The sequence below is a fragment of the Falco naumanni genome, chromosome 5 (genome assembly GCF_017639655.2).
Source record: "Falco naumanni isolate bFalNau1 chromosome 5, bFalNau1.pat, whole genome shotgun sequence".
NCBI classification, from domain to species: domain Eukaryota; kingdom Metazoa; phylum Chordata; class Aves; order Falconiformes; family Falconidae; genus Falco; species Falco naumanni.
In genome coordinates, this window is record NC_054058.1 from 67,488,340 (window position 1) to 67,504,275 (window position 15,936).

Sequence of the window (15,936 nt, forward strand, 5' to 3'; positions counted from 1 at the left end):
AGTTACAGCATCAGAAATGAGGTGTTTCCCTCTTCAGTGCATCTACTATTTCACTCTTTTTATTGCATTTAATTAATTAAATAATAAAAAGGAAGCCATAGTATTTGAAAAGTATCACACCATCAAAATAGAAATGTTCATGCGGTTCCTATAGAGCTACCCTAACACAAGTAAATCTAACCTGGGGTTTACTGTAGTGTTTGTTTAGCAGAAAATGGATCTCACCTCATACAGAGAAAATCCAGAGACCCTCACAGTCAATTATTCATGTTTTTTTGAAAAGCTTTTAGGAATTACATATAGAATAAAACATGATCTTCCCATAAAATGCCAGGCTATTCATTTGGGAGCCTCAGATAATGCAATATGAATGGCCATAAGTCTGGATTACAGCCTTGGTGTTCAATATAGTTTGTTAAAAGAAAGTAAAAGGCAAAGTACTGAAAAAGAAATGAAAAAAGAATGAATATGGATGACAGAAGAGGTCAAAGGAGAAGTTATATATGACATTTGAAAACACATTTTGCAACCATGTTTTTAAATTCCAAATTTTCTAAAAACTTAATGAAATCCAAACAGTGATTGAACATCTTAAGTCTATAAAATAAGGCTGAAAATTTTATGACCACATTCTCTCTCTAAGGATTCCTGCTACTTCCTGTTTCTATTCTCAGCTTAAAATGTGCAAAGACATGTGAAAATTTAAATTTACTAGGTTGAAAAACATTAGCCAAACTTCTGAGGTCTCCCAAAAGGATCAGTTCAAGTTCAGTTCAACTTTTGAGCAAAGATTCCTATACTATTCAAAGCAGTGTTCTAATCCATAAAACGAAAGGCTAGGTGTTCTTTTTCCTTATTCTCACAGCACAATATTTCCCTCTAATTTGTTTTAAAAGTCAGCTAAATTGAACCGCTTCTAATAGACTGGGAAGTTTGGCTTTTGGAGTTGTGCTCCTTTGCAGTCATATGTTGCTATCAGCATTTAGACAGAAATCTTTGCTCTTTTTTACACGGTGGAAGTAACAACTGGTGAAGCTGGAGCTGAAGTGCAGCACTGGCTGTGCTGTAATTTTGATCGGAGTTTCTTCTGTGGTTCTCCTGCCTTTAATAAGCAGATACCTAAATTCTTTAAGCCTTTTTATCTATATTTTTAAGTTGAAATTGTAAGTCTGCTCTTCACGTCTGTTGCCAACATTCAGTTCCATGTTACCAACAATTCTTTATTTAATATAGCAATATTTGTACATAACTTCAAATAGCATTCTAAAGGTATCTGAATATGTAAGTATGTAAGATACAATTCCTCCCATTCTACAGAGCTGTTTTCTGCAATGGAAACACCTTCTTTCCTCTAATTATTCCAGATGTTTTGCACATTAAGCTATCAATCCCTCAGAGAATTCAAATAAATAGCTAGTTTCCTTTATAGCTGCTCTAAAGAGAATAGAAAAGAAAATACCCAGTTTTCCTTTTATCCTTTTTTCCTTAGAGAATACAAATGAATAGCCTGTCTTCCCTCTGAACAGAAAACACAAGGTATTTATTGCTATCATCTTAGGAAGTTAATAGTCAAATGGGCAAAAGGTCAGGAACACCAAGAAAAAAAATAAATCCCTGGGTATTGAAGCAATATATCTCTCATAAAAGGGTACTCTCTGTATTTTAAAATGTGCCATCAAAAAACTTAACATAACAAATAAAACATCCATCCCATCGTTTACCTTCTTAGCATTTTGTCTTATTAAAATAAATGAAAAATTATTATTTTTTTAATTTAGACTCCAACAAAAGAACATCACTTTAGTGATTGTCAGCTTTTAATTCGTTGCCAATATTTACTGGAAAATTATACTCTCCACCAAGAATGGCAAGATTCTATGGACTTAGTACTCTTTTATTAATAGTAAATCTGTTTTGGTTTGAAAGCAGCAGAAGCAAAGTGCCTTGAAAGTGCTGGGCTGAAGGACAGAAATCAACTCTCGGACTCTCAAACAGCTTTTATTTAATCTGTAAACAAATACAGAGTAATAAGGCCTTTTTGTGTAAACTGTCATAATAGTTTGGGGGTGTTAGCAGTAAATATGAAATTATGTCTTGTTTGGAAAATAGATGGATTATTCACTCATCATTTACTTTTTCATAGTCTGAAAAAAGTATTGTAGATTGTACCGTCATAGGTTATACGCTTATTATAAATTTCAGTCAGCAAATGCTTTCACTGTAACAGTATTCCTGACATCCAAACACTTACTACATAATTCACAAACTACCTGTGCTTGGCATAGTCTGAGTAATAACAATTCTGCAACATTAAAAGTCTATGTTTACATTGCACAAAACATGAATGAAAGTACCTTTTGATATTCCTTGATGTTAACCAGGTTGAAAGAAAATATGTAATCCTTTGCTCCAACGTACAGCCGACCGCGTTCTTCATCCAAGAGGAAGGTATGGTAACTGGAGCTATTAGCTAGTCCATTGAAATTGATTATATTGTTGGATTCCAACATTTCTGTAAGATAAAGGTAGTACTGTCATTGTCAATATGATCAAATAGAAGACAGGCTGATACTTTGACTTTTATAGATTTCATGTTAGGAAATTGTACTTACGGAGCAGAAACCAGCAAAAGCATTATGGACCTGGGCCCACGAATGTTTTTTATTTGAAGTACCCAGACCCAAACTGCTTGTGAGATTCAGCTCTACACAAAGGTCAAAATGTCAGTGAAATCAATTAAAAGCCTGTATGAGGTTTTAGGTGGCAAAATTCTATCCATGTAACTCATCAACTGTTGGACAAAGTTCAGTTTTGTTCAGCGAGATTTACAAGAATAAACCTGAGGAAGACCAGCTGATAAAAAACACATCTGAACACAAAATCGCCTACTTCCAGCTTACAACACTATTCAATGCAGATCTGTAAGTTATGAGAAAGGGTATAAGAACGACTGGTTGATGAGATAAAACAACATGTACAATCTATACTTACACATATTATCCTCCCAACTTACTGACACAGACAGAGTGTTGTTTCTTTGCTTGAAATTGTGTATTTATCCACCACAAGACTAAAACTAGAGAAGGTAATTTTGCTTCTGTTTAAACTCAGGAATAATCTTCTAGTTCTCAAACTTCACACAGAGCCGTTGCACTCTCCAAGGAGAGGATTTTTTTAAGAACATGGATCTGTAGAATCCTCTTAGCTAATCACAAACATTAACAAAGGCACATGCATCTTCCCCTAAACTGCTTAAAAATATTTTTTTTTCCAGTAAGATAATACAGACCATATTAGTATAATTTTTTGTGAAAGCACTTTTTCTTTATGCCTGTTTATCTACATTCTTATCGGGACCAAAGCCAAACCACCTCTATCATTTCAAGGCATGTCTGCACTAGACAGTCATCAATAAGGAACTTTTCCCGTGATGACAAATCTGACACAGTTCAGGCCTCGACCTTGTGATGTACGGAGGCGAACATGCAGTTTTAAGAGCAAGAGCAGTTCCTTCGATGCCAGTGCAGCTCCTCACACTGCACCCCTGAGGACAGATGAGAAAGGGAGCAAGTACATCAGGATCCAAGGGCTGATGGCTAGAAGGCATGGCCAGTCCTTCAGGCATCTAAGGACTGTGTTAGCTGGGCCATACACGCAAGCCAAGGGGACGTGTGGCTCCTCTCAAAATAGCTGCCAAATGCTTAGATGTCTAGGCTTTGCCTGACAGCGCAGCTACCTGCTAGGACTTTTTGGTTTTCAGTAAGATCGCTTCCATTTTCCACCATTACTCCAGTTAATGAGACTGTGTAAGACAGAATGCCCATGCTGATAAAAATCAGGGTGAAATTGCTGTTAAAACAGAAGCTTCTGCTTCATTTTCTTATTAAAATAATTTTCCTTCTTTTTTTCCCCCTTCTTTTATTTTAACCAGGACAAAGAAGATGTTAGGTGGGGCTTTTTTGGACCTATATAATAGTGGTACTTATGATTCTACAGACTTTCAGTGCCTGCAGGTTGGTAGTCCCACAGTTGTTAAACCTCTTTTTCACATTTGCTTATACCAGGTGGATTTTGAAGCCCGCTGGTATAAAATGGTTAAAAATTACTAGGCAACAAATTCAAGGAAGACAAAGATAACACGAAGAATTGCATATAGTTCAGGATAGTTTTGCCCCAGTGTTCTTTGAGCTTATTTGGAAAAACTCTCACTGGCACCAAAAAGAGTTAATTTGCGTAGCAGGACAGCGAAGTGTCAAGAGTATGCACTATATATTGTTCCTGATTCTATGTTTTTCCATTTGTATTACAGAATACTTTTTTAATCTCATACTGCTCAAGACTAAAGTTTTCAATTTATTTATTTTTTTTTAATGTAACAAGAAGAAATCAAATCACCCCAAGCAGTCTTGTCAAAATAATTCTTCTGGCTTCCTGCCAAGTTCTAGAATTTGACTGTATTGTCCTCCAGTTCACTTATTTGCATTTTGTTAGAGACTTTACTAATTCTCTTTACATTGTAATGACTGATTCAGATGTTGAATGTCGACTCACTGAATAGTGAGTGATGCAGATGATTGATTGCTTAACTTGTCTTAGAACTCTCTTGGCTAGAAATGCTTTGCTGTCATCTGTATCTGATCATTTTTCTTATAATATAGCTGTCAAAAGCCTTTGTAATTATTTCATCTTTCTTGGTTTGGAGTCACATAGGTATGATTCTGCCCTTTGTGACTGCAGTGTAAAGACAAGTGTTTGCTGAAGTCAATGTTACACTAATTTAAAACTGATATAAATGAAAATAAGATTGGTTAGGCACACACCTGCTTAGTTTAAAACAACCCTGATATGATTTTGCTAATGCAGAGTTCTAAATATTCACATCTACAGACGGTGATTGATGTTTTCTTTCTAATATTCATGAAAAATGCCAGATCATAACTATGGAGCCTAAGGTTTATTACGGTCAGGAATAAATTACATCATCATCTCCTCTGTTCATATGTCTCCACAGTATAACATAAAAGGACCAGGTGTAGCTGTGCAGGGTTATATATATATATACTTTTTTTCCCCTTTTAATTTTATGTGACTCTTCAGAGCATGCAACAACGTTAAAGGTAACACTGGTGAGTTTTTTTGTGAATATGCAAATTAAAGTCAAACTAAAAGCTAAATCTCATTGCCTTCTCTAAGGTTAGGACATTTCTCCTGGGTTTTAATGCACTGTCTGTCATATTGTCCCGTTATTGACTTCTGCAGGAGACGACCAGATTCCCATGGCCCACTGCCCCAAAGATTAGGCCTAAGCACATTCCAAGCAGTGTAGTTCAAACTATGTGAAATCAGGTTTCTCCCTCTCAGGAATCAGGTTGAGAATATAGGTTGAGGAGAAAAATGTCATTTGGGTGCTGATAATTCTCATTCACTACTAATTTAGTTAGGATTGAGCTACATCACAACTAAGAGGTGAAAATCTAAATAATCTCTGTAGTTCCTCTGCTGTTTATTCTAATTTACACATATTCCTTTATGTGACATTTGGGGAAGGACTGTTGAAGAGCAAAGCAGTGGCATTTGCGCAATCAATACCAATTAAGTATTCTACTTCCTCATATTCATTAGTTTCAAAGTGTTTACCATCCTGTGCCTTTTCAGTATCCAGCCAGTGGCTGTTGCTGAGAGAATGACAGAAACGGCAGTGACAGGGTACTGTCATCCATCAGTTCTCTTAGCCGTCAATCAGTCATGCTGGCAAGGCACACGGCTGGTCAGTGCTAAAATAAGCCAAGATTTACAACAAAGATTGCATTGCAATGATAAGAGGAAAGTGATGAATGCCTTCAATAAGTCACTGAAATTAATACTGTCTATGCCACGTACCCTAATCCTTTTCCATTTGTTGTTGTTGTTTGTATTAAAGGTTGGCATATCCATGAGCTTGCATACAGGTAATGGTTACCTGTACTTGCAAGTCTTTTTTTGACTTCCTCTGTGCTTTCTTCAGGTATTTTTTATTGCAAAGATGGTAATATTACTCCACCAGTTCTTGCAGCCGAGTACCGTTCCTTCCATAATTGCTCAGAGAGCATTTTCTTAGTTCCTTTTGACACCTCCTCGGATGCAGTCATGCCTCTTGTTTTGAACAGGGATGAGTGAACCCTATAAAGCTAACCACTGCACATTATGGCTGTAATATTGTCTATAAAATGCTGTATGAGGTAGATTTAGAGTGGGTGGTGATATTTTGGAGGTAATAAAGACTGCATTGCTTTCGTTATCAGTGCTTGCTTCCCACATTTATTAAGTGTTGCAGGTGACCAAAGCTAACGGTTTGAAAAAACCACCATATTATAATGAATTTTCACCTGTGAGGACCACTGAAGCCAGCTGGAGGTTGAGTTTCCAAGGCTTGTGGGACAGATTCTCCTACTAACTTCAAGTACCTTTAACTGACAGTCCTGACTTGCTTGCTCTGTCTTACTCTCTCTGCCAGTGTCCAAGTTCCGATGTGCCTTCCTGTAGAGTCCGCATGGTCTTTCTTTTGTTAACTGTTGATCCAGTCTGACTTGTGTAAGAACACTCACTTTGCCAGACTGCTGGCAAATCTACAGAAGAAAACCAGTCCCTAGCTTTTGCCTTCCTTTTAATACATGGTTATTTAAATTGCTAATGGAATTGCAATTTAATAGTATGTATACACACAGAGGACCAAATTCCTGCAGTGCAATCCATGGAGATATGCATGTACAAGGAATGTAGATTTGGTTTATTTTTATTACTTTTTCTTTCATTAAAGAATAAGCCAGAAAACCACAGCTATAGCTAAGATGAATACAGTCAGGCAGATCCTGAGGTTTGCTTTATCCATGATTGGTATTCCACTGTAAACCTTGTTTTACGTCTGTGTTCCTTCAGCAGAGTTTGTCAAGAGGAGAACATAACAAAAGAAAACCATCTTATTTTTTACTAATCTACCACCAGGCCAACTATCTTTTTAGCAAGAGGGAGTCTGTCCATGTAACAAGTTAGAAAATTTTTGAGCTTCGGCCCGTGTTCCCCTTGTAGGCGTCACAATAACATGCCAGCCAAGATTATTTTCATTGATAAAGATCAAAGGGGTCATATCAACTTCTAGAAGAATCAGAAGGAATGTCTCCCAGTTTCCTCAGTAGGATTCAGCTCTGGCCCTGTCCTATTGCCGGTGACTCCACATTGTGTCTGGATTATGCAGGCAGTCCTGCTCGTCACAACATGCCATGGAATCAAATGAGTGGGTTGCTGGTTGCACAAAATTCTCGACCTTCATTCCTTTGCCAGCAACGATAAGATCTCACTGTGTATCTCCAAGCAGTAGATAAAAGATGAGTCAGTGTGTATTATGCCATCAAACAAGGATTTTGCTGAATTGTGAGCCATGCCTCCCACAACGTCATGCTAGAACATTTCCTTCTTCTCTCGCCAGGCTTTTACTTTGGCTGCAGAGTATCAGGTGCCGCATGTTCACACATGCATTCATTGCTAACACAGACGCATATTGTGCCTGTTCTGTATATCAGCATGTATATCTGTCTAAATAATCCTGGGCATAAACTAGTCATTACACTCTGAGTGATTATTTGCTGGATTCTGAGATACTAATTCTACCACGCAAGGAAAGAAGTGGTTGTTTTTTCACTTCCAACCTCTCCTGTAGCTTCCCCATGTTATTGCTCTGACTGTAGATGGTGAAGTCATATCCCTGTGAAACAGTTAAGGAAAAGGCAGAGACCAGCAGGAAATCGTGGCAGCTTCCTGCAAGGCATTAGCCAGCAGAGATTGGCAAGACCAGGGATGTAAGCAAGGAAAAGGCACCAGATCTCTTGTGAGTCTGTTCCCGTGCACGCAGTGGGATATTTCCTTGGGGTATTTCCATACATTATAAAAGTTGACAGGAACTAACTCAGATGGGTGCTTGTCGGATGTCTCAAATCAGGTGAGCTTGACCCCATCCCAAGTCTAATATTTAGTAACATGGCCAATGGCCTGAAGCATAACTTCTTTTCTCTCCTGTTCAGAGTTTGACTGCTTTATACCTCAATTACTTTATTTCATCTACACATCAGACATCACTGGGACTTTAGGCTCTAGCCCTCACTGAGGAGAATGGTATAGCCACTCACTCTAGGAAAAAAATATAAGAATCATGATGACAGTCTATGTCAGCTAAGTCAGAACAAACTTCTACAGAGTAATGATTTAAAACAAAGGAGAGCGAATGTATCCACTGTTTAATATTTTGTCTGAGAAAAAAATAAAAATAGTAATAAAAAAATAATTGTAGAAACTTTTGTTTATTACATCTTTTACTTTAACTGGTCAGGCTATCAGTCTTTTAGTAATATCTAAACTGTTCCAATATTCCAAATTATTTTTAGCAATTAGCTCTTGATTTTATATTAGGAGCAGAAGGAAAAAAGACACAGAAAAAATTATCAAAAACTTCTGCTTTCACATAATTTTAGAATTACACTGCTTTGGAATATCAGAAAGTGATAGTTTTATCTGAAATGAAACAAAAAGTAGGTTTATAAAGTCTATGAGATCACATAGTGCAATAAGTGGTTTATCTATTTTTACAAACGTAACAACAAAACTTTTGTAATCAGCACCTTTGGGTTTTTGCTACATTATGAGCCAGATAAACTTGAAACTACACAGCATTTGTTGTTGATGGCAATTCAGTGTTATTGTAATTTGAATGAGATAAATCACTGGGAGAAAAGGGAGGGTTATCTTATCAGTAATCAAAATACAATTGGAACAGAGCCTCTCACAGCTGTTCAATCAGCCCTAGCTTTCATCTTCTTCATCTACCTTATCATAACAGTTGCCAATCACCAGGTTTCACTGAACTCTACTGGAAGGAGAAAAAAACAGTAACTTTTTTTTTTTTCCTCTGCAATACTTTTGTTTCTGAGAGAACATGTAGTTCAGAAACACAGTTCAGGGAACTATGTTTTCATTACAATTTATCAATTAGAAGTAGCTAGGACAAGATATACAGTTCTTAGTGCACTCATGATGTAAACCAAGCATTTTAAATGAAACACTCCTGCCTACCTTCCACTGCAGCAAAGAAAACTTGAGGGCTGTGTGTATAGTTTGATTAAAACCAGATACTTGGACAGAGGAATGTTGCACCAATGTTTTGTTTCAGTTGCACCGGCATAAGCATGGACTCCTTTGACTTCAAAATACTGATGCATATGTTTTTTATACTGTAAAACTGAGAGAAGATTTTAGCTCATTAATGTCAGCGCTATTTAGCTACATGACAGCCCTTAAAGTGTTCTTGATTTCAATAATTGAAGGGGTCACATGATATTTCAAAGACATAAAACATTTAGATTTTAAGAGCCAACCTGTTTTCCCTTCATTATTTGCATTACTTGTCCTTTTTGTCTCCCAAAGTGAATCCAGATTATCCTTATTGCTCAGTTGTTTTCTTATAAAACATGAGAAATATTAACCTCTGAGCTAAAGAAAGGCATGTAAGCTTGTTTTCATATATTTTTAAAATTATTGCAACATCTCATATGAATTTAGCTTTGTAAGAAAGGTTATAGCGCGTATTTAACTGCAAACTTCACAGATATATAAGCATAACATTGTTACAAAATCACAGACAACAACTATTACCCAGAGCATTTGTGTGTGTGTGATGAATTGGGTAGAAATAGATGATGGTGAAAAGAGACCAGGATTTGGTTTTACTAAGCAGTTATCTAAGGGGAAATTTCTCTGGCTTAATATTTGAGTAGGTAACATCTTTGCTTCTTCCCATTTGTTCTGGTATAAAGTGCTCAGGAGAAATAACAGAAGCAATGCTTCGTACAATGATCCCCCAGTTTTTAAGGACAATCTATAACTCTCAAGGTTTTCTAAAATGTGGCAAAATAATAGGGCAAAAGACTGAGCTAATGAGGATGTTTTCTAAACATGTTAATTCAAATAGCAGAAACACTGTAAGCTATCCTTGGGTATATTCTATAATTATATATATATTACCTTTGGTAATATTGTATATTACCCTTGGGTAATATGTCCTTGGAGAGCCTGCTTAGCTCAGTGTGGCGCTGTGTGACACTAAATTGCAGCATCTGAGCTAGCGCAGGTAAACAGCCAGCTAAATCCCATTCATTAAGTAACTCAGATACCAGATTTAGTTAGCAGTTCATCAGTTCTTAGCTGTTTGTATGACAGTACTGGAAAGTTAATCCTCAACAAGCAGAACTGGTACTGGTTATCAAGAAAGTGAAATTGTGGCTAGTTGTCACTTAAAAGATTACCTTATCTATAACCAGTACCATCCTTGCCTCATTAAATATCATCACAGAGGCATGAACACCTTTCCAACTACTAACAGCACAGATAATTGTTTTCCCAGGGCACAAATGTAATTCATTTGGCCAAGCAGGAATGAGGTGGGAAGACTGTCATATCCCACCCTCTGCATGGCCCTCTGCATGGCAACGTTGGGTCCAAGCACAGCATAGAGCACAGCTTTTGCTCACTGGCTGCTCCCCAGAAAAGCAAGATACAGATTTTCCATTCACGAACGTTTTCTCCTCAAACAAAAGCAAAGCAGGAAAGGAACTGTTGCTCTATAGGCACAGCTACTTGCTCAAAACATTGACCATGCTGCAGTGTAGACACACCTGAGCTGCCTTGAATGGTACTTAAGCACTTGTAGAGCCTACCAACACTGGCTAGGAGGTCAGCAAAGATTAATTGCTTTTGCTCCTCATCTAATTGTGCCTTGATGACCCTGCATGTTAAATGACTGGGCTAAATGACATCAGGCTAAACAGGGAAGCTACTTTGAAGTTAGCTCAGGGGATATGCCTATGGTCATAATCATGACAATTACTGAAAGCCAGATATCCTCAATGCAAACACAAAACGCCCACATGCTGGTTTTTGCACAAGTATAATTTGAGAAGTTTTAGGATTTTAAAAATTATTTTAAAAGTAATCTTCCAAAGAACCATTATTTCTGAAAAAAAGCCAAACATCTCAGGTGAAAATAAAAGTCTGGGTAATGTCAAAACCTGTCAAGATGTTTGGGGACTGTTAGGCAACAAACGACTTCAAATACCGTAATGTTTTAGAAAATTCCTTTCTGAAAAGTTGGCCTAATGAGGTCAGTTATATTTTTTTTTCGTTCTCATTCATCTCTTAACAACACTGTCCTTTATTCTAAGTTCCTAAGAATTGAACCTGAAAGTCCAAAATCCATTCAGTGTCTTTATGATTCACGTACCATGGACAATTAGGAATCAAAAGTAACAACACTGTCAATACATGTACTGGAGTCGCAGCTGTGATAATAAAATCCTTCCTCCTGCAAGTATATTCCTTTTTCAGGGCAAAGGGTATTAAAGCATTTTCTAACTCTTAAATAAATTTTGGTTTCAGATACCAAGCCAGTGTACTTCAAAACCAAGTGAGCTCATTTAAAAAGATTAGTAAATACAAAGTGCTAGGTTTGTTAGGGATTTCAGGGAAATTTTTCAAAAACCCTGGTGGTTTCATTTTCAAGCATGACTTTGGTACTTGACAACCAAGATACCATTGGCTCTTAGTGAGTCTTATGGGGTAGGTCCATGAAGGATTTAGATGCCATATCTGAGGTGGTGTGAGACTGAGGGTAGCTTGCAGTGGGGCAGCCTTCATTGTGTGGGGGTGTCAGCTCTTTCACTGGCGTAAGAAGCTGCAAGCGAGCATGTCTCTCCACAGCTTAAAATACTGTGACGTAGGGGGAAAATCCACCATAGGTAGATTCGGTCTGAAAGCAAACAAGTCTTTCTTTGATGTATTTTTTTAATTACTATTATTATCAAGCAATTTAAGATACAAATAGACTTTGGGGTAGTTCTACTTGTAGGTAAATCATTATATTTTATTTAGCAGCTGGCTTAGGTGGACCGTATCCAGGTTTTCTGACATGGCTACAAATCAGTGACCTCATATATTCAATTGCAGACATAGCTATCAACTCTCTCTATGTTAAAATTTGGTTTTGCAGAGTGGGATCCACCCTTAACTTTGATCACATATCCAGCACTTTGAGGAATTGTCTTTTCACATTAATAGAACAGAGGAGTAAAATTCACGCTTGGCCTTACATCCTTCGCTCTTCTGGTAGTTCTTGTTTACTCTAATCCATGAGGGTAGAGTTTGGATTAATTTCAGCAAGAGGCTGAAAGCACTCACTGCAGTTAAACAGATACACACAGCTCTGCTAATGCACTTTAATTGCAGCAAAATAAAGGAGGGACCACTTCGATCCACCTTGCACAGAATTCAGTGCCAAAAGAGTGGTGATGCTCAACTTTGCTCTTAATTTACCCTAGTGAGAAATCAATGGAGTTACACCATGGATAAAAGATTATGATTGCTGTGTTTGCACAATGTGTGGAATATTTAGCACCCATTAGATTAACTATTACTTCAAACTAGTTACTATTATTTATCAAATGTTTCCAGTTAGAAGCTGTGGTTAGGTTAGGTTCTGTACATCAAAAAGGAATTTCCGGTTCTTCCTTTCCATCCAAATGTCATAAACATCATTAAAAATCAAACAGCAGCAAAGCCCCCAATACCATTTTTTCAACTCAGAGTGAATTTTCTCATGCTTAATGCTGCTCTATGAGTCAGTTTTACATTTCTTTCAGGTTACACAAACCAAACTAGGTCTACTTTCAATGCTTTTGTAATTATTACACATTCAAATGTGGAACAAGAAATTTCTAATTAACTGCTAGATTCAAAATGGAAAATAAGCCCTAATTACAATTTTTACATTAATTTCCTGAACTTTGGCCATACTCCAAAGGGGTGGGGAGGAGCGCATTTCTACCTAAAATTTCATGGCATGCGTGCAAACTTTGAACTGTAATTCTGATAACAACAAAAAAAATTACAGGGTAAAGTGCTTTAACTAGTCTTAAAATCTTCCCCACAATGTCTTAATTCATTTCACACAACACAGCGTTAAGCTGTGGAAGTTCTTGACAAGGGCTTCTGTAGATGGTAAAGCTGTTTATAGTTTCAACGGGCAAAGTGATAAGAGGAAGAAAAAGAAATCCTTAAGAGCCAATGAAATTCAGGGACCCAGCTTCTAGCTCACCAAGTTCCTGACATTCAAATTTTAGGAGTCTCAGAGAGTATTCTGGGGAACTATCACTACCTGATTGACCTAACCCTGCTGTCTTCTCCTACTATGCAGAATCCCTGTTATGGAAACCCCATATGATGTGTTTGCTTTGGCTGTGGTTGCAGACAGCATATTCCCCTCCTAGTCACTCATGGATACAAACGCAGCCGTGACTTGAGTCTTCAGAAGAAAAGTGGAGGTGCAAGACATGAGATGTGATTCAGCAAAACAAGCACTGCTATTCCCTTCTCACCTGGACCACGCTCAGTGGCTGCCAGCAGGGCCTCCCTGACCCACCCTCCCTTCCTCCAAGCCTTTTGGGCCTCTTTGGGTGACTGGAAGTATTTGCAAACAGGATCATTTTCACACTGATTGAATCCATCTTCTGCAACAGCATTTCAACCTATAATTGCTTCTAAATATCTTTTGTTTTGAAATAACTGGTCCATATCTGATCTTTTAAGTGAACACCAGAAAGACCCATCAGCAATTTCCAGTGATGGAAGAGGGAAAGTGAGCGGATGATCAGAGCTCAGGTAGCACCTGCCACCTGGCTGCCCTTAATGCACAGCAAGATTTGGGTACAACTGTGCGGTGCTTGACCTCAGAGCACAAGTTCATTTGCTTAACAACATGTCAATGCAAATATGGTAGAATTTGTTTGAACAACAAACCACCTGGCACATCAGGGTCTATTTAGAGCAGCCTCAAGAAGGCGATTCAAAGGTAGTTGAAAGTAGCTGTAGGATGTTTTCACCCCGAGCACACTTGGCCAGTCCCACCTGAACCACCTCGCAGCAGGCTCTTGGTGCATGCCACCAGCCGCAGCGTGCCCAGCCACGTCTCTTCCCGCCTTCTGCAGCAACTGTCAGCAAGAAGGAAGTGACATGCACACAAATCTCAACCAAAAAAGTGAAAATATTGTTCCAAAAGTAACAAAACTAAGCAATATTTTGTTTAATGAAATTAACCGGGAGGGGGAGGGAAGGTGGTGCGACTGCCTACCATGCTAAAAACTCATCTGTTCCCAGCTGTTTGTTTGATTGGCGTTTTTTTCTCATTCTTTTCCTCTCTCTTTGTACTAGCACAAAGGAGGTGTAGTCCACACCACTGATCCCAGCTATTCAATCAGTCTAAATAAATGATAGTTTATTCATTGCATTAACACAATAGCATCATTATCCTCAGTGTTAGCATCAGGAATAAAGTTCAGTGGAATTTTGCATCAGGGAAAAGGAATAATTATTTTTTTATGTTTCTGATGTTTCTGAGGCTCCAGTGGAATATCAGTGAGAATCAGTATATAATTTTTTGCTCAAGCCACAAAAACGGCACTTTTCTTACCAAGACAGAGATCAGAGATCACACTTATATGATTTACTCCTGGTCCCTGCCAGAACAGAAGCCTTTAGAGGATAACCTGGAGACTGAAGGTATTAATGAAACGGCCCAGGCACACCTAAATGGCAAGCAGGATTTGCCACCTTTTCTTTCTTATGTAAAATAAGAATTATGAAAACGTAACAATTTCTGCAAAGTGTACTTCAAACTTTAATTTAATTCATTCTTTCACATTCTACATTTAACACAGGACCATTTTTCACCTGAATTCAGGAAACATTTCCCATTGGCACCAAATTGCCACGCCTGCACAATGAGTTTAATGAATTGCTTACACCGGTTGTGTAGCCTCAGTGTAAGTTTGGTTTATGTAAAGGACACTTTAAAAATTGGAATGTTTTGGGGGAAAAGGCAGGGCACTTTCCACTTACCCTTCCAGACCCAATGATATTATTCATTTTCAGCAGCTCCGCTGGTTACTCTGCTAATTTCCCTCCAAGAGAACGCTCCTTTGGGTGCAATATTCAAGTGTATATGTATGTCAACTGCCGCACAGGCTTCCAAATGCCCACATTGATCCAAGACACCATGAGTCACTGTTGACAGATGAGGAACATTCACACAAAACCCCCGGTGAAAGTTAAAGGAGAACTCACATTTTTCCTTGATGGTCACACACTAACACACTGTGGTTAATGGTATACTCCAGAGATGGGGGGGGGGGGACACACGACGACCAACAACCAAAAAACCCCACTAAAAAAACCCTGAAAATAATATTTTTTAAGTTGCAATTCACCTAAAATTGAACAGGACACTGATTCACTGTTTCCAAATTAAAGTAATACTGGGTGGTTCCAAATCAGTTCTAAAGAGCCAGATTTCAGCTGATAGAAATTAGTATAGCTCTATTGCTTTTAGTTAACACAAATTAATTTACATCAGATGTGGCTATAACTTAAAGTCTTAAAGTGAAGTGTACTAAGTGTGTCTCTAAATCTAAATCTAGCAGGATTTTGGTTAAATCTGGAATAAACTAACATCACAATAAAGTTTCTACATGTTTCTAATCTTTGAAGACTAAGTAATACTTGAGAAAGACATTACAAAGCAGCATCTTGACATTCTCTTGCAGATTACATTCATGCTTCTAAAATAGCTGGGGAAATGACTCCTTGGCCTGATGATGAAGAGGTTTCCTATTGACACATATTGGATAATCTTCAAGAATGGGAGTCTCACAGTCTTGAAATCAGTGAATCCTGAGCCTCCATGGAGCATTACCAGTGCACAACCAATGCACTGGTTTTTTTGAAAGTTAAACTTGTCCAAAGTTTTCAAAAGTTATTTTAACCATTTCTGTTTCCTGTATTGTTGAATAAATATTCAAGATCAAA

General features: G+C 37.8%; 1 protein-coding gene across 1 annotated transcript in view; it reads right to left on the reverse strand.

Annotated features, from left to right (window-relative positions):
• Nucleotides 1–15,936, reverse strand: part of SEMA3A (semaphorin 3A) — a 170,225-nt gene that overhangs the window by 118,902 nt on the left and 35,387 nt on the right. Inside the window, exon 2 of the mRNA XM_040596451.1 lies at nucleotides 2,355–2,512. Coding sequence (XP_040452385.1) covers nucleotides 2,355–2,512 — 158 coding nt within the window. The remainder of the gene's footprint in view (nucleotides 1–2,354; nucleotides 2,513–15,936) is intronic.